Here is a 19,212-nt window from a genome sequence, read left to right as displayed (position 1 = left end):
CAGGTGTGAGGTGATAGATACCTCCTTGTTGTTTTAATTTGCATCTCTCAGATGATTAGTGACTTTGAGCATTTTTTCGTATGTCTCTTGGCCATCTGTCCACTTTGGAGAAATGTCTAGTTAGGTCATTTGCCCATTTTTTTATTTGGATTGTTTGTCTTCCTTTTGTTAAGTTGTATGAGTTCCTTATGTATTTTGGAAATTAACCTCTTATCAGATGTATCATTGCCAAATATGTTCTCCCCGACAGTGGGTTCCCTTTTCGTTTTGTTGATGGTTTCTTTTGCTGTGCAGAAGCTTTTTATTTTGTTATAGTCCCATTTGCTTATTTTCTCCTTAGTTTCCTTTGCCCCAGGAGATGTATTAGCGAGCATATTGCTATGAGAGATGTTTGAGATTTTGCTGACTATGGTTTCTTCTAAAATTTTTATGGTTTCATGACTTACCTTTAAGTCTTTTATCCATTTTTAGTTTATTCTTGTGTATGGTGTAAGTTGGTGGTCTAATTTCATTTTTTTTGCATGCACCTATCCAGTTTTCCCGGCACCACTTATTGAAGAGACTGGACCTCAGTTGGTAATTCTGAGTGTATGTTCCCCACTTTAGTTTTATTTCCAATCTGGCCCTGGGAGAAGGTGCAAGAAAGATCTGCCTATTTGGCCACCATTTTCTCCTCCTTCCCCAAAAAATCAGGTACATGCCCTTCACCAGGAATCAAACCCATGACCCTTCGGCGCTCAGACTGATGCTCTAACCACTGAACTACACGGGCTAGCACTCCATAGGGATTTTTATCAGTCCACCTTCCACTGTTAGGTGTGAAATCCATGTCCATTCACACCCTCTTGAACCTGGAGTGTCATCAGATGTTTGGGGAGGTGAAAAAAACAGTTGTCGCTTACATTTCTCTAATGGTAGGAAGGTAAGTGTGTTTCCTGTTCTAAAAGCCATTTGTATCGCTCTTGGCTTTCACTCTGTTCCATGTTCTTAGGCGTCGAATGAAACGTGTTACTTGTTGAGGCAGTCGGCCCTCGCAAAGGGTTTCATTATTTTCCTGTTTATGGTGTGTGGGTTTTTATCTCCATAGAAATTTCTTATGTGGTTTGTCATTTTTTTCTTTAATAGCTTTTGTGCTTTACTTAGAAAGGCTTTTCTCTCTGAGAAAACAGAAAAATTAATTCATGGTTTATTTGGTATTTTTAAAATGATTTTAGTTAGGACATTTAAAACTTGTGATCTTCTTGGGGTTTGTTGAGGCCTGAGCAGGGACTCAGCCTTCTCTTTTTCCTCAGCCGGTTGTACCAGGACCAGCTGTGGAGTGAGAAATAACACACAGTCATCTTCATCTTAGTGAGTTGAAGTGGCGCCTTTATATCAATTAAATTACCATGTGTTTTAGTTCTATTTCTGTCCTTTCTTTTCGGTTCCATTGATCTGTCTAATGATGTGCCAGTACCACCTCGCTGTCGTTAATCACTTAGTTCATTTCATTTATTCATGCAATTAGCCAATACTTACTGTTTCCTGTAGGTCAAACAGTAGTCTAGGGACTAAGAATCCATCGGTGAACAAAATCAAAGAGGAAAGGTATTCAGACTTTCGTGGAGCTCACGTTCTCTCTGTTAAAATAGCTCAGCCCTAACTGGTTTGGCTCAGTGAATAGAAAGTTGGCCTGTGGACTGAGGGGTTCCAGGTTCGATTCCGGTCAAGTGCATGTACCTTGGTTGCAGGCACATCCCCAGTAGGAGGTGTGCAGGAGGCAGCTGATTGATGTTTCTAACTCTCTATCCCTCTCCTTTCCTCTGTAAAAAAATCAATAAAAATATATTTTAAAAAAATAGCTTAGTTCTGGAAGGGCAGGTGTTGGCAGACTGTGGCCCAGGCCGACTCCCACCTGCCGCCTGTGTTTGTAAATAAACCTTCCTTGGAGCCCAGCCATGCCCAGTTCTCCGTGTGATACTATGGCTGGTTCTGTAGTAGAGACAGGACCAGATGGTCTGCAGAGCCTCAAGTAGTTTCTGTTTGGAACTTTAACAGAAGAAGTTTGCTGGCTCCTGTGCCAGGGAAGGATGGAAAGCAACCATAAGTAGTCAAGTTTCTACTGTGCCCTCTAGTGGCCAGTGCTGCGGAGGTGGGAGGGGGTGCTGGGGTGGGCTCTGCCATTTTTAGTGGATGGTGTGGGAAGGCCCCCCCGAGAAGCTGGATACTTGAGTGAAGAGCCGGAGGGAGGTAAGGATGTGAGCCTCCCGCAGGATTGTGAGCAGGGAAGTGACGAGGACTGACCTACTAGTAAGTGTGGGGTCCAGAAGGAAGCTGGGCAGCGGAGGCGGCCCTGGCAGCAGCTGGGCCGGGCGCGAGAGTCATTCATGAAAGGTGGTTGGCTCCCAGGCTTGTTTGGAGATGGAATTGATGAAACGGTACAGAGATAAAGTAGAGAGTTCTGGGGGGGGGGGGCCGGGGGGGGGGGCGGTGATGGCAGAAACTGACACATCCCTAAATTAACAAATAGGTCCAGGAAAAGGAGGGCTGGAATCAGCTTCTGACGAGGCCGGAGCTGGAGGGTGATGTGGGGCCAAGGGAGGCTTTTACGTTTTTGGTTTTGGTTTAAGTTGGTGAGTCTTGAGTATTGCATTTGTTAGGGTTCCTTTGGCGACAAGTGAAGAAACCAAAAAGAGAAAGTTACCGGCTAACGGGCGGTTGAAACCTCCAGAAGAAAAGCAGTGCCGATACTGAGGACCCGGTGTCCTCGCTCTCCAGCTCGTTCTGGACGCCTCTGGCCCTTTCTTGCTGCAGGTGGACCTCCTCCCCCCGCAAGACAGGCTTCGGGCCGCCCTAGGCTTCACGGCTGCACCACTGACGGGGAAAGTGTGGTTTGGGTGGGCGGTGACATGGGATTTAGCTTTCCAGTACATTTTAATACGTGATAGGGGTCATGTCCCTACGTCACTCTTTCTACATTTTCCTGGCTGTTTGACATTCTCTTGCATTTTCTTTTGGGTCATGTTAAATTGATAGATCAAATCAGGTAGAATTGCTCTATGATTTGAATGTTCTTGGCTAAGAACTTGGTAAACCTTTTCATTTGTTCCAATCTTTTTTTAAAAAACAAACACAATATAACCACTGCTCCCAATATAGCTTCTAACTAGGAGTGTTGGTTTGTGTGTTGTTGGATTTTAGTTTTTTTATTTATTGATTAGCATCCATTAGTTGGTTCTTCTTTAAAAAAATAAGTTTTTATTTATTTCAGAGAGAGGAGAAGGGAGAGGGAGAGAGCTCTAGAAACATCCATGATGAGAGAGAACATTGATTGGCTGCTTCCTGCATGCCCTCTACTGGATATCGAGCCTGCAATCCTGGCATGTGCCTTGACCAGGAATTGAACTTTGACCTCTTGGTTCATGGGTCAACATTCAACCACTGAGCCACGCTGGTCAGACAGTTGGTTGATTCTTGTATGTGCGCTGACCCCTGGGCTCAAACCTGCCACTTAGTGTATCAGGATGATGCTCTACCCAACTGAGCTACCTGGCCAGGGCTAGGAGTGTTGGTTTTTTAAAAAAATGCATTTCTTTATTGATTTCAGAGAGGAAGGGAGAAGGAGAGAGAGATAGAAACATCAGTGATGAGAGAGAATCATTGATCGGCTGCCCCCTGCACAACCCCTACTGGGGATCGAGCCCACAATCCAGGCATGTGCCCTTGGCCGGAATCGAACCTGGGACCCATTGGTCCGCAGGCTGACACTCTATCCACTGAGCCAAGCCGGCTAGGGCGGAGTGTTGGTTTTTATCAAAGTTGTTGGTTTCTGGATGTAGTGATTTTGTCCTCAAATACCTTATGATTTCTATTTTGAAGTTTGAATAATTTTTTAATATGTTTTTCTTTCTTTTTTTTTGCATTTTCAGGTCAGGTATAACATCATCTATAACTAATGTTAATTTTACCTTATATTCAGTGTCTATTATCAGTATCTTTCCTGTATAATTGCAGTGTCTTAGTTCCTTTATTTTGTTTACTTTTTATTTTTCAATTATAGTGCACATTCAGTATTAATTAAATGTCTGGTGTCTTTACAACAATGTTTAGATTCGTATTTTATGGGGAATTATTTTTTAGATCAAGAATGGGAGTTGAATTTTATTGTTCTCCTACATCAGTGGAGATGATTGTGTGTTATTTCTTGTTATTTCTCACTTGAACTACCTACATATAGTGAATTATGAATAGATTTCCTCACATTGGACCTTTCTGGTATTCCTGAATTAAATCCTGCTTATTCATGGCATGTCCTTTCAGTGGACTGATGGGTTCCCTTTAATGTTGTATTTAAGGTTTTTATGTTCATATCCAGGAGTGAGAGTAGCCTGTAATTGTGTGTTTGGGGGGGAGGGGAGGGAGAAGGGCACATGCACACTGTTTTTGGAATGTGTGTTGTGCCTCCTTGTTGAAAAGAATTTGCAAGTTTCTTAGGCTCTAGAAACGTGTGAGTAACTCTGTCTTCAAGATCTGGTAGAATTGTCCTCTCAAACATCTCAGCTTCTACTCGAGTGTGCTTTCTTGGGAGTAGCTCTTGGACAGTGTTCTCTGCTGTTATACATGACCATCACGTTTAATGGCTGTACACTTGGAAAATTAGTGTTACGTGGTTTAGTGGTCTAGAAAAGAATAGGGGTGCGTTTCGAGGCATGCCGTCTGAAATCCAATTCAGGATTACTCCAGACGTCTGGTTAGTTAATGGAAAGTGGTTCCGAGTTATTTATAATAACAGTAGCAGTCTTCATTCAGTGAGTTTTACAAAGTGCCAGGTGCTGGACCTGCACCTTGTAGAATCTCCTTTGGTCTCCATAGTAACTGCAGGAGGGAGCTGCTCTTCTCCCAATTTTATTGATAAGGAAACAAAGCTTGAGAGGTTAATTTACCCAAGTAGACAATGGTCAAGAATGTGAACCAGCCTGGCGAGTGTGGCTCAGTGGTTGAGCATTAACCTATGAACCAGGAGGTTAGGGTTTGATTCCCTGTCAGGGCACATGCCCCGGTTGTGGCTCCTTCCCCAGTAGGGGGCGTGCAGGAGGCAGCCGATCAATGATTCTCTCTCATTGATGTTTCTCTCTATCTCTCTTCCTCTCCTTCCTCTCTGAAATCAATTAAAAATATTTTTTTTTACTTTTTAAATACATTTTTATTGATTTCAGAGAGGAAGAGAGAGGGAGAGACAGACAGAAACATCAATGATGAGAGAGCCTCATTTATCGGCTGCTTCCTGCAGGATACCTACTGGGGATCAAGCCTGCAACCCAGGCATGTGCCCTTGACTGGAATCAAACCTGTGACCCTTCAGTCCACAAGCCAATGCTCTATCCACTGAGCCAAACCAGTCAGGGCTATATATTTAAAAAAACAAACAAAAAACATGCACCAAGTCTACCCTTAAACACTCTGCTGACAAAGGCTTCCCCTAACCCCGTGTTGTGTTTGCATTAATGTGGAAAGCCTTATAAGATATGAAAGTTCCCCTCCTTCCCAGAATCACCTCTGTGGAAAGTAGTTTATTTATGTTAAACTGCCACTCTGCTGGAAGTGGAGCCCATACTACACGCTCATCCAGACGTCCTTCCTGGATACCATAGCACAACAGAGCTCAGGAGGCCACTGTCACCCCCTACCCCCTGGTGCAGGGTCAGGGTGTCAGGGCCCGGGCAGGGCTGTTCCTGGGGCTCAGACATGTATCGGGAAGGTTTGGGAGAAGTCTGAGTTGATTTTCTGGCTTCCCAGCAGGTGACCTGAAGGTCCCCTGTCTCCTCAGGTAGAAAGGGCCAGGATCCGCGCCCTGCATGTGTCTGTGCTCGGGGCCTTGGAAAGAAGAGGGGCCGCGTTTGAGCCCCAGGTGCCAGCGAGTCCCGGGATTCCAAGGTGTCACTCGCCTTATCTTGACACTGCAGGCCGCAGTTAGCTGAGCCACCCCCAGCTCCCCGGAGTTGCCTTGAGGGCCTGTAGCCCCAGTGAAAGAGCTCTGTAGCGAGCAGGGCAGACTGAGCTGTCCTCACGCTCCGCTCCGCAGACCATGTTTTATTGCGCCTCGCTCACTGAGCTTCACGGGTCTCGCATTTTTTACAAATTGAAGGCAAGACCCTCCACCAGCAAAACATAATGACTCGTGAGAAAAATAAAAAAAGACGATGCTTCGCTTTACTCAGAACCTGCTTTCCTGCGCTGGTCTGCAACCGAACCGTAATCTCTGAGGAGTCCTGCTGAGCTGTTGACACTCGTCACCCGTTCATTGTCGTCCAGGAGGCAGAATCTGTGACAACCTAGTTCCAGAGCACTGAGCGGGCAAGAGAGGCGCAGGTTCTGGCCTCAGAGGGCCCTGTGCCCTCTCTCCATCCCTGAAGCCGCTCATCCAGAAAGGGCTCTCCCAGGTCTGAAGTTTGAGGACAGTGGTGACAAAAGCAGGTCCCCCAGTGGCGGCAGCCCTCGGAGCTGGCAGGTGCCGGGTTTCCTGATGCACCATCCTCATCACTCCTGGATTCTGCGTTTGCAAACTCGGCTACTTGCCAACATTTACTTCTAACCCTAATTTATACTTAGGGAGCTTTCGAGGTTAACTGGAGACGTGCAGAACGGTGAACACTTGAGTCGCCTGAGAGGCGTGTCCCTGGCTGGAACAGGGCGGGGCGCTGCCTCTTGCTTCAGCTCCCGCCGTAAACGGGGTCCTTTGCCGTCACTTGGTGCGTTTGTGTGCTTCGTGTCGGTGATTTGCTGTTTGAACCGGCCCCACGCATAGTGCTGACGTGCTGGCCAGCCCCGGCACGCGGAGGCTGCAGGGGCCTATGGAGAAAATGCACGTCAGGTGAGCTTCGTCCAGGCACGCGTTATGGCGCTGTTGGCCCGGAGTTCATTGTTAGTGAGCCAGCCATGTAGTAAAGAAGGGTGTCTTTAATCAGAGACACACATAAAACAAGGTTATGTGCTGATTGGCAGACACAAGCATTCTGTGACCAGAGGCCTGAAGGAACCCAGCCCTGCATTTCTCCTCGGAGCTGTGGTTTGTTTGGTGTTTGCTAATGCAGCCTTTGTGGCTACTTTATAGAACAGAACCACCAGGAATGAGAAGGGGCTGTAACCAAGGCTGCTTCTCTGGGACCCAGGCCAGCAGGAAAGGCAGGCCTGCGGCGTGGAGCTGTCCGTGGTGCTGCCCAAGCGAGCGGCTCGGCGTCCGGACTGACGGCATCTCCTCAAAGTGCAGGGTCCTCAAACTTTTTAAACGGGGGGCCAGTTCACTGTCCCTCAGACCATTGGAGGGCCGGGCTATAGTTTAAAAAAAAACTATGAACAAATTCCTATGCACACTGCACATATCTTATTTTGAAGTAAAAAAACAAAACGGGAACAAATACAATATTTGTATTTGCATGTGGTCCGCGGGCTGTAGTTTGAGGACCCCTGTTTAAGTGCATCCACTGGACTCAGGGGCCAGGAAAAGCCGTTGTCCCGAGGCCAGATGTCAGGGAGACGGGGGCAGGGAGCATCTGGAGATTAGGGAGCTCTTTGCTGGCATGGCAGCTCCCAGGGCTGACACCCAGGGGACTTCTTGCTGGTCAGGCCTTGGAGAAGGATTCGGGGTCCAGGGTTTACCTGTGGGAGAGAGACAGCACTGATTTCACAGGCCACCCAGGGTCCAGTCCCCCCTCGTGTGTTTATTCACACACAGTTACTGCACCACGCAACATTGGGAAGTTTGGGATCCAGTGACCTCGTCTGAGCAAGCCACACCCCCAACAGAGACATGGAAAGGAGCAGGCAGAAGGTCCCCAGAACCCCCAGCGGAACCCACCTCGCGGTGCTGTCATTACAACGCAGGGAATGTCGTTGTGCATGAGGCTTTATTTTTGTCTGTTTTATTTCTGTTCTATAATACAGAGTCCTAGAAATAGGAGAATGCTCATTTGATTTTCACAAAGACTATAATGATTTTTGTTCTCTTGTACATACGAGAGTCCCCAGCTCAGTGCACCCTTGCCAGCTTCCATAATTACAGTGTTTTACCCACTTTATATTAGAGCAGCCGTGGGCAAACTACGGCCCGCGGGCCGGATCCGGCCCGTTTGAAATGAATAAAACTAAAAAAAAAAAAAAAGACCGTACCCTTTTATGTAATGATGTTTACTTTGAATTTATATTAGTTCACACAAACACTCCATCCATGCTTTTGTTCCGGCCTCCGGTCCAGTTTAAGAACCCATTGTGGCCCTCGAGTCAAAAAGTTTGCCCACCCCTATATTAGAGTCTAGTTTATGTAAGATAAATGGCATCCTCCGGAAAGGGAACAGTTTGATGGCTGCGTGAACCTGTGAAGCCACCACCACACCAGAAACTGCCATTGCTTTTGTCACTATAGTTTTGTCTTTGCTGAACCATCACGTGACTGTGACCTTACAGGGTGCAGCCTTTTGTGTGACTCCCCTCGCTCAGCAGGACAAGTGTGAGACTTATCTGTTGTGTGGTTGGTCAGTGGTTTGCTTTTATTGCCCGTGATCGTCCCTTGAGTGGCTGTGTCATGATTCGTGTGTCCATCCTCCTGGTTCCCAGTTTGGGGCTGTTATGAATAAAGCTTTCAGGAACATGTGGGTACCCGTGTGTGGTAGGCACAGGCTTCATTTCTTTGGGGTAAGTACCTAGCAGTGGGCAAATTGTTGGTAAATATGGTTAGCTTGTAAGAATCTGCCTATTTTCCTAAGTGGTATTTTTTTAATACCACCAAATTTGGCTCGGCCAGCATGGCTCAATGGTTGCACATCAACCTGTGAACCAGGAGGTCACGATTCGATTCCTGGTCAGGGCACATGCCCAGGTTGTGGGCTCGATCTCCAGTGTGGGGCATGCAGGAGGCAGCTGATCCATGATTCTCTCTCATCATTGATGTTTCTGTCCCCCCCCTTCCTCTCTGAAATCAATAAAAAAATACTTTTTAAAAATTAAAAATAAATACATACTACCAAATATGCCCTCTTAAAATGACAACTTGTTCTTTTAATATGAAGTTTTGACTACTTGCGAGATCAATATTTTCCCACATTTAGGCTAAGCACTTATATTTCCCTTTTGGTCTGTTACCTGTTTGGGTATTTTACACATTTATCTATCGGAGTCTTACGCACTTTCTTTCATAACTGCTATGGTGTGAACTCTCTCTATTACGGTCCTTGCTCACGTGTTAGGATTTCCCTCCCGGTTTTCTTGTTCCTTTTGCTTTCTTGGGCATGAAGGGAGCTTTGAATGTTCAGAAGGGCAGCTCTTAATGTTTGTGCTGTTTCTTTTTGCATTTTAAAAAAAATCTGTTTTTATTAATTTGAGAGAGAGAGAGAGGAAGGGAAAGAAAGAAAGAGAAAAACACCAATTGGCTGCCTTCTATACTCTCCCGACTGGGGATGGAACCTGCAACCTGGGCATGCACCCTGACTGGGAATCGAACTGGCAGCCTTTTGGTGCATGGGACAAGGCTCAACTAACTGGGCCACACAGCTCTTCTTGCTTTTATACTTTGAGTGTCTTGGGTGTGGAGATGGTCAGCATTGTCTGGTCCCCCTGTGGCTCTGGTGTGGCACCCACGGCCCCTCCTGGTGGTTGCTCTAGCAGTCCTTTCTCTCTCTCTCTCTTTTTTTTAATGCTTAATTTTTTTTTTTATTAAATCTTTGTTGTTCAGATTATTACATTTGTTCCTCTTTTTTCCCTCCATAACTCCCCTCCTTCCAGCTCCCACCCCACCCTCCGCCCTCACTCCCCACCCACTGTCCTCATCCATAGGTGCACGATTTTTGTCCAGTCTCTTCCTGCATCTCCCACACCCCTTTTCCCCCCAAGAATAGTCAGTCCATTCCCTTTCTATGTCCCTGATTCTATTATAATCACCAGTTCATTCTGTACATCAGGTTATTTATTCACTTGATTCTTAGATTCACTTGTTGATAGATGCATATTTGTTGTTCATAATTTGTATCTTTACCTTTTTCTTCTTCTTCCTCTTCTTAAAGGATACCTTTCAGCATTTCATATAATACTGGTTTGGTGGTGATGAACTCCTTTAGCTTTTCCTTATCTGTGAAGCTCTTTATCTGACCTTCAATTCTGAATGATAGCTTTGCTGGATAAAGTACTCTTGGTTGTAGGTTCTTGGTATTCATCACTTTGAATATTTCTTGCCACTCCCTTCTGGCCTGCAAAGTTTCTGTTGAGAAATCAGCTGACAGTCATATGGGTATTCCCTTGTAGGTAACTGAGTTTCTTTCTCTTGCTGCTTTTAAGATTCTCTCTTTGTCTTTTGCTCTTGGCATTTTAATTATGATGTGTCTTGGTGTGGTCCTCTTTGGATTCCTTTTGTTTGGGGTTCTCTGCGCTTCCTGGACTTGTAAGTCTATTTCTTTCACCAGGTGGGGGAAGTTTTCTGTCATTATTTCTTCAAATAGGTTTTCAATATCTTGCTCTCTCTCATCTTCTGGCACCCCTATAATTCTGATGTTTGTACACTTGAAGCTGTCCCAGAGGCTCCTTACACTATCTTCATATTTTTGGGTTCTTTTTTCATTTTGCTTTTCCGGTTGGGTGTTTCTCGCTTCTTCGCATTTCAAATCTTTGACTTGATTCTTGCGATCCTCTGGTCTGCTGTTGGGAGTCTGTATAATATTCTTTATTTCAGTCAGTGTATGCTTACTTTCTAGATGGTCCTTTATCACACCATCGAGGGTCTCATTACATTTCCTGTACATCTCATCAAGTTTATCGACAGACTCTAGAAGCCTCTTGAGAGACCTCAAAAGTGTGGTTCTGAACTCAATATCCTCCCTTGATAGTTTTGTCCTGTTTCTTTGTCTCCGCATTTTTTACCCCCTAGTGGTCTTTGTGCGCAGTCTTGTTGTAGTTAAGCCTTGATTGTTGTAGTTAATACTAGAGGGATTTGACCTCCAGGCCGACTGGCTGTGATAATCAGCTGTGTCTGCAGTGGAAGAACTTGTGTCCTCTAGGGAGGTGCTAATCTAGCCTTTGCCTGAGGCTATCCGGCAAATGCCTCTATGCAGGGCTTGGGCGGGGCAGGTCCCACAGGATCAACAGGGCGGAGGAGGGAGCAGTTATGGCTGCTCTCAGTCCGTCCCCAGCGGCTCTGCCTCTCTGTCCCAGCAACCGCTGCAAACCTCGGAGGGACCGTAGCCAGACAGTCCTGCTTCTCCCGTTTGAGTCTGGGTCCCTAGAGACTTGCCGGGATCTGGAGCTCAGAGTCTGAGGCTCCCTCCGGATTGAAACAGTCAACCGCGCCCTCAGCCACCAGCCCGTGCCGCGTGCACTCCGCACCTTAGTATTTTACTTCAGCACTGCGCCTCCTCTGATTCTTGGTTCCTCCTAGTTGTAGAACTTCCACTCAGCCAGCCTTCCTGTGGTTCTGGATGATGTCCGTTCCGTCTTTTAGTTGTATTTTTTTTTTAAATATATTTTATTGATTTTTTACAGAGAGGAAGGAAGAGAGATAGAGAGTTAGAAACATCGATGAGAGAGAAACATCGATCAGCTGCCTCCTGCACATCCCCCACTGGGGATGTGCCCGCAACCCAGGTACATGCCCTTGACCGGAATCGAACCTGGGACCTTTCAGTCTGCACGCCGACGCTCTATCCACTGAGCCAAACCGGCTTCGGCTAGTTGTGTTTTTGAAGTGGTTGTTCGAGGCAGCAAACTCTGGTGTTAACCTATGCCGCCATCTTGGTTTCTCCCCTTTCTCTTTTTATATCTCTATCTATATATATAAAACCCTAATATGCAAATAGACCAAACGACAGAACAACTGGTTGCTATGACATGCGCTGACCACCAGGGGGCGCGTGCAGAACATGGCGGGTGTTGGCAGCAGGGGGAGGAGCGCTGAACATGGCAAGCGTAGACCACAGCGGAATGGTAGAGCAGGTGAGCAGGGGCGCCAGACCAAGGCAGGGCACCGGTCGCTGTCATCGGGGCGAGCCTCTGGTGGTTACTGAAAATTCTTTGCTCCCACGTGCCATGGTCCTGCCTGGTGCTTGCACCTGCTGCCGGCACCAGCCCTGCTCGCACCCACTACCAGTGCCCGGCACTGGCCCCAATCGCTCGGCGCCATCAGCAGGTGCCAGCAGTGGCTGCCGGCCCCAATCGCCCCTCGGGCTTCTCCACCAGCCCCTGCTCCTGAGGGGTGATTGGGGCTGGCAACCGCCTCTCACACCCACTGCCAGCGCTGGAGTCGCCTCTCACACCCACTGCCAGCGCTGGAGTCACCTCTCACACCCACTGCCAGCGCTGGAGTCGCCTCTCACACCCACTGCCAGCGCTGGAGTCACCTCTCACACCCACTGCCAGCGCTGGAGTCACCTCTCACACCCACTGCCAGCGCTGGAGTCACCTCTCGCACCCACTGCCAGCGCTGGAGTCGCCTCTCGCACCCACTGCCAGCGCTGGAGTCACCTCTCGCACCCACTGCCAGCGCTGGAGTCGCCTCTCGCACCCACTGCCAGCGCTGGAGTCACCTCTCGCACCCACTGCCAGCGCTGGAGTCGCCTCTCGCACCCACTGCCAGCGCTGGAGTCACCTCTCACACCCACTGCCAGCGCTGGAGTCGCCTCTCGCACCCACTGCCAGCGCTGGAGTCGCCTCTCGCACCCACTGCGGCACCAGAGATGCCACTCGTACCCACAGCTGGCTCCGGAGCCGCCGCTCACGCCCAGTGCCGGTCCTGATCACTCAGTGCCGTCAGTGGGTGCGAGCGGTGGCTGCAGCCCCAATCGCCCCTGAGGGCTTCTCCACCTCCCCCTGCTTGCACCATCAGCAGGTGTGAGCAGAGCTGTCACCATCAGTGCGTGGGAGTGGCAGCAGCAGGAGCGGGGCTGCCAGCAGAGAGGGGACCGGGGGCCATAGCAGAAGGGGCCGGGCGGAGCCATGAGGATGGGCCGAGACCTGCCCCTGTGCCCACCACAGCCTCATGGCCCACAGTTCCTTTCAAGGTGCACGAATTCGTGCACTGGGCCCCTAGTATGTGTGTGTGTGTGTGTGTGTGTGTGTGTGTGTGTATTGATTTCAGAGAGGAAGATAGAGGGAGAGAGAGAGAGATAGAAACATCAGTGATAAGAATCATTGATCGGCTCCTTCCTGCAGGCCCCCTACTGAGGATTGAGCCTGCAACCCAGGCATGTGCCCTGACCAGGAATCGAAACATGACCTCCTGGTCCATGGGTCGATGCTTGACCACTGAGCCATGCCCGCCAGGCAGGAGTTCAGGTTTTATTCAGGAACTAGAGGTCCGGAGCACAAATTCGTGTATGGGTAGGGTCCTAGGCCTGGCCGGCGATCAGGGCCGATCGGGGCCTCTGGCTGCCTGCCGGGGCCTTCCTTTGTTCCGCATTGCCCCTTGGTGGTCGGCACACATCATAGCGAGCGATGGAACTCCTGGTGCCCTGGTCCATCTCCCGAGGGGACGCTTTGCATATTAGTCTTTTATATATATAGATAAGCACAGCACATTTGCTTAATTTTGTAGGGGGTCTGTAGTGGCGTGAGTTGGGCATTGCCTGTTGTGAAAGTGTGGCAGGAATTTCAGATCCGTGGTGCAGACAGCCTGCCTGGTTCCCCCTGGTGCCTGGGAGCCTGGAGAGGCTGTCAGTCCTGCAGGCTCCGCCTCCCCCCTCCCCGCCTCCCCCCTCCTCTGCTGCGTTTATGTGGATCAGACCTAGACCCTGCTGGAGAAGACCCCTCTGTTTCCTCCCTGGAGCCAGGCAGGCTGTGAGAGCAGAGGGAGGGGTCGGGAGCTGGTTGGAGCCTGGTTCGCTGGCAGCGCTGTGGCAGAAGTAAACCAAGGCCGGGTTTTCTGCATGTGACTCAGCCTTCCAGAGCCTGATGGCTGACCCCCAGGCCTAGGGGGCTTGCGCTGTGAGGCAGGGCACCTGGCAGTCCTGGTCGGGCCACTGAACTGCCCGTGAGGGCGAGGGCTTGGTTCGCTGTCTCTCCGTGCAGGGTTAGGTCAGGCCCTTCCTGCATCGACTAGGAGCCCGAGGTCCCAATGGTACCGGTTCTTCTGGGGCAGAGGGAAAGGAACCAGCACCGAGGGATGCCCTGAGGGTATACGCAGCAGCTCTGGAGGGGATCCTGCAGTCTCCCTGCATCTGCCTAGAAAGGCAGGCTGATCCTCTCTGTGCCAGGCACGGGCCTTCATGCCCATGGCTCCGTCAGCCCACACTCACCACAAGGGGCCGGGGCATCAGAGAGCCACGCTGCTGGCCTGCTGTCACAGCAGGTGGGCGTGCGTGGAAGCCCGGCTTTCCCACCCTACGAGAGCCGGGCTTTTCCCCTTCTGCAGAAGGCATTACGATAGCTGTATTACCTTAAAGAAATGCTACTTGTCAAAGGAGCAGAGCCCCCCTGAAGACCAAGCAAGAGTAAACCTCGCTGCTAAAAGGCCCCGCAGCGCAGGGGTGAGGGGCTGTGCCTGTCTTCGCTGCTTTCTGCCCACAGCTGAGACTCGTTGGCAAAGGGGCAGCTGTTCCTTTAAGTCGAATTCTCTGGGGATTGCCGCAGCCTGGGGTGAGGGTGGGGGTGTGGGCTGAGGGTGGTGCTTGTCTGATGACGACTGGTCTCCCCTGCAGAGCCCTTCCTGCTCCAGCCCCAGCCCGACAGCCTGTGACGTCCATCCCTTCTTAGGTCTTTCCTTTCCCCAGAAGCTGCTGATTCATCCTCGGGCTGGAGTTAGTGCAGCTGTGGGGCTGGGAGCTGGGCCTTTGGGCCCCTCTGGGTGGAGCGTCGGGCCTCAAGGGAGGTGCCCCTGAGCCTCTCTGGCTGCCCCTTGGTGGGGTGGGGTGGGAGGAGGGGGCTCTGGACAGCGCAGAGCCCTGGCAGGTTTCTGTCCAGAAATGCAGGTTGGGCCTGGGAGTGGGGGTGTAGGGGGACAGGCTGGGCCAAGGTCACATGGCGAGGGCCAGGCTGACCGTCTTTCTCACTGCTGTCTGGCCTCCCCTGCAGGGTGCTTGAAGGATGACCGCATCGCCTTCTGGACCTGGATGTTCTCCACCTACTTCATGGAGAAATGGGCGCCACGGCAGGACGACATGCTCTTCTACGTGCGCCGGAAGCTGGCGTTCTCGGGCACCGAGAGCGGTGTCGACGGGAGGAAGGTGCGTGACCTCCTCCGGCCCGGCTGAGGGTCCCTGCAGAGCCTGCTCTTGGCGAGCGAGGCGGCCTCCCTTGCAGTCCCTTCCGTGCATGTCCAAGGGGGAAACGAGGTTCACTGAGCACCTACTATGTGCCGGGAGCCGTGGGGAGGCAGTCACACATGCTTGCTGGGGGTGTGATGTGCTGGGGGTGGTGCACATTATTATTAACCTGCACCGTGACCCTGAAAGGCAGCAGTGTTATCATTATTGTACCTTTGAGCAAACTGAGGTTCAGAGGCAAGGTAGTTCGGGCAGCCTCTCATAACTAGTGAATAAATGGTAGAGCAAAGCTTAGGCCCCAGACCACGGGCCACCCAATGTGGGCTCTCCACTTTCTGATCTCATGTCCCCGCGGCACCTCGACGGGGCAGATGCTCCTCTTCCCGTTACAGATGAGGAAAGCAAGCACTCAGATGCCCGGACTCGCCCACGGCTTCTCATCCACTGCATTTAAGTGTGTGGACGAGTTAATGCAACAAATTGCATGTTTCCTGCTCTTTTTTCAGAAGCTTTCGTTTTAAAATGTTTTAGCAACCTGTGTGCCAGACATGGCAATGCATGGCTTTCTTTTAAACACAAACATGGGAGGGTTGTGGAGGCAGCCGGGACTGTGCAGCCTGCCTGGCTCCGGGTCCGGGGCCCTGAACCCTGCGGGCCAGGCCTGTTAGTGGGGTGAGCGGGGGGAGCGGGGGGACGACTTCGAGCCCCTGAAGGCCTCGCCCTGCCATGTGCCTGCTCTTGGGGCCTGACACATGCAGAATAGGTTTTCTGCAAATGAACAGGCCTGGCATCCCCGGCAAAGAGACACGGTGACTTCCTGCCGAGCTGGCCCTCTGCATGTCGGTGGCAGTATAGCTGGTCTGGCTGGGCTTCGTGACATGTGGGGGGACAGAGCCACACCCTGGGGTTGGCCTGGGTCCCTGGCATTCGGCTGCTGTGCAGGCAGCTGGCTGTGGGACTTTCGTGACTGGGACCGAGCACAGTCCCAGGGTTGGCATATTTAGTGACCAGAAGGAATGGGAGCCGAGCCCCTGGTGAGATGAGTCCTGAAGGGAAAGGTGTTCCCAGCAGCACAGTGGTGGGCCTGACAGTGCGTAAAATCCCGTGCGTCTGGGCTTCGCTGTGTCTGTGCAGCTGCGCTGAAGGAGAGGGACGCAGGACACCTGGGAGGCAGGGGCTGCACCACAGGGATGCGGAAGTCACGCCCAGGAATTGAGGCGTTTTCTCCAAAGCCCTGGGACACCCCTGGAGCCTAAACTGAGAAAGGGGATGCGGTCAGAGGTCCGTTCAGCAAGTGCTCGGCGGCGGCGGGTGGGCTGGAGAGGGTCGGAGCAGAGGCAGGGCTGCCTGGGAGGGTGCTGGTGGGGCTGCACCAGGGAGGGGAGCCGTGCAGAGGGTGTCAGCCGGTGCCCAGGACGTGGGCTTAACCCAGCAGGGCCTCAGGTGACTGAACTGGGGCAGGGGAGTCTGGTGCCCTCACAGCAGGAGGGGAGTGAGTGTGGGACGGGCTGAGTCGGTCGGAGGTGCCTGTGGGATGTCTTCCAGGCGGTGGATCGCCTGTCTGAAACTCTGCTAGGGGGTCGAGGACAGAGGTAGAGATTTGGGCCTGGGAGACCGTGGGAAGAGGAGGGAGACAGGAGGCCTAGGACAGCCCTGAGGTAGCCTGATGCTGGAGGGAGCAGAGGAGACAGCTAGCGATTGGCTAGAGAGATGGGTGGGGGGGGATCACCCTCTGGCCCGTAGGCCTCTGCTGGAGTGATTGTAAATAGGGTCTCTCCCAAAGGCAGTCACTGCAGCAGACTAAGGACTAAGGTCGGGGCCTGAGGCACTCCCAACTGTTTCTGGAATTTCATTGTAGGGCCAGGCCCCAGCCCTGGTGAGGGAGGGTGTTCTTGTGTGTGTGTGTGTGGGGGGGGGGGGGGGTCATTTAATATTATAATATGGCCTGTGGCTCTTGAATAATGTCCAGTTCCCAAACAGAGATTAAAGTTTCCAAAATTGCATGGCGAGGTGACGCCCAGTTCCCTCATGCGTACGTCACCACTAGAATTCTATTAGTTACTGGAGCTGGAAGGGACCTTGGGAGATAGACTAACCCAGTGGTCGGCAAACTGCGGCCCCTTGAGTGTGGCTCTTCCACAAAATACCACGTGCGGGCGCGCACATACAGTGTGATTGAAACTTCGTGGCCACACTCAAGGGGCCAAAGAGCCGCATGTGGCTCGCGAGCCGCAGTTTGCCGACCACTGGACTAACCTGTGAGAGGACAGAGTCAGGCCCAAGTGATGTGCCTTTGCAGTCCAATCGCTTAGGTCCCCATTTTACACATGAAAGAACTGAATTAGCGGCAAAGCTAAGATTAGCATTCAGGTTTTCCGCTTTCTCGGTTTTGTATATCTCATTAATTTTTATTATTATCTTTTTTAATTTAAAGTCTTTATTGTTTAAAGTATTACTTAAGTCTCCTTTTTCCCCCATTGACCTCTCCCTGGCCGCCCCCACCCCCCAGGGAGGGTGTTCTTAACCTGCCTCCGCCTGGATTCTCCCTGTAGGAGGGCGGGCGGGAGAGGCCAGCGGGGAGTGAGTGGGGAAAGACAGCTCTCACCTGGCAGGAGAGAGGTTCCTGGTCCAGGGCGGGGGGGATGTGGAGGAGGGAGCAGAGCCCTGTGTAAACGCTCCTGAACATCGGGGGGTGTTGAGGTCGGTGAGGGAGCCTGAGTGCATGGGAGCATGTGTCCAGCTGCTCATGTGCTAGAATGTTCCATCGACCACGCACAGAGAGCTGTGTACAGAAATGAATCAGACCTGGCCCTGGCCCTGGCCTTGGGGACCCCCAGTCTGCTGGGACAGGGCGTAGCCAGTGACACAGAGCTGCGATGGTGGGAAGATGGGGAGCGGGTGGGGGCCCAAAAAGAGGAGGTGACCTCAGCTGAATGTTGTAGGACAGAGGGGACAGCAGTGAGCTGAGGACCTGTGTGGAGGGACCGGCACATGCGAAGCGGGAGGGGTGGGCCCTGCTGCGTCTGGCTTGGTGTTTGAAGGGCAGGGGGTGGGCGGCAATTTGAGGAGGCCCCATGGGCCTGGGGGGTGCAGGGCGGGTGGGGAGGGGATGTGGGGAAACCTGATGGCAGCTTCCCAGGTGGCTTCCTGCCCCCACCATTCAAAATGGAAAGACAAGCCCTTGGCAGGTGCAGTGCCAGCTCTCTGGGGCGCCTGCGCACTGCTTGTGCTCTGCGGCAAGCCCAGGCTGCTTCCGCCCCCTTCCATCCTGCAGCCTGCAGAGCAGACAGTCGCCATAGCAACCTGCGGGCTGCCTGCGCTAGCAGGGGAGGGTGGGTGGGCGGATGGGCTGCCTGCTTGTGGGCTGGGGAGCAGAGAGTGGGTGGAACAGGATGCTGGGATCCCCGCCCTCGGGCAGGCCCTCTGAAAGGGTGACAGCCTGGGAGGCTCAGCTCCTGATGAACTCAGGATCTCAGCAGAGGCTGAGGGCAAGGCTGGGATCTGTGTGCTGACACCTGCCCCAGGCAGTGGCCGGGGAGAAAGCACCAACTCCCTTCCTACCTGTGCTCGCAGCTGGCGGAGGCTGAGCCCGAGGTGGAGGTGGAGGTGGAGGTGTACCGGCGGGACTCCAAGAAGCTGCCAGGCTTGGGGGACCCTGACATTGACTGGGAGGAGAGCGTCTGCCTGAACCTCATCCTCCAGAAGGTAAGGGCCGGCGGGGTGGGGCTCCATCAGCAGGGCAGTGGGTGGGCGCTGAGGGACAGCCGAGCCCTCCACGTACCCCCTCCTGCTCTCTTCCAGCTGGACTACATGGTGACATGTGCCGTGTGCACGCGCTCCGAGGGGGGCGACATCCACATCCATAAGAAGAAATCCCAGGTGAGCCACCGACCGAGAGCCCCAGGCCTCCCAGCTGCCAGCTCCGCCGGGAATCGCAGCCCCTGCCTGCCCTGGGTTGGTTCTGAGAGGTGTGTTTTAGACAACACGCTCCACCTGGGTG

At 51.9% G+C, this 19,212-nt stretch overlaps 1 protein-coding gene across 1 annotated transcript in view; it reads left to right on the top strand.

Annotated features, from left to right (window-relative positions):
- The window catches only part of KIAA0930 (KIAA0930 ortholog), a 40,843-nt gene that overhangs the window by 13,567 nt on the left and 8,064 nt on the right, over positions 1–19,212 (top strand). The window contains exons 2-4 of the mRNA XM_070411284.1: positions 15,022–15,173; positions 18,786–18,917; positions 19,014–19,091. Coding sequence (XP_070267385.1) covers positions 15,022–15,173; positions 18,786–18,917; positions 19,014–19,091 — 362 coding nt within the window. The remainder of the gene's footprint in view (positions 1–15,021; positions 15,174–18,785; positions 18,918–19,013; positions 19,092–19,212) is intronic.

Source organism: Myotis yumanensis, unplaced genomic scaffold, assembly GCF_028538775.1.
Source record: "Myotis yumanensis isolate MYYU_CA2020_CCGP unplaced genomic scaffold, mMyoYum1.0.hap1 SCAF_3, whole genome shotgun sequence".
Classification (NCBI taxonomy): Eukaryota; Metazoa; Chordata; class Mammalia; order Chiroptera; family Vespertilionidae; genus Myotis; species Myotis yumanensis.
The sequence above is the reverse complement of the archived record's forward strand: the minus strand, read 5'-3'. Positions and strand labels throughout refer to the sequence as shown.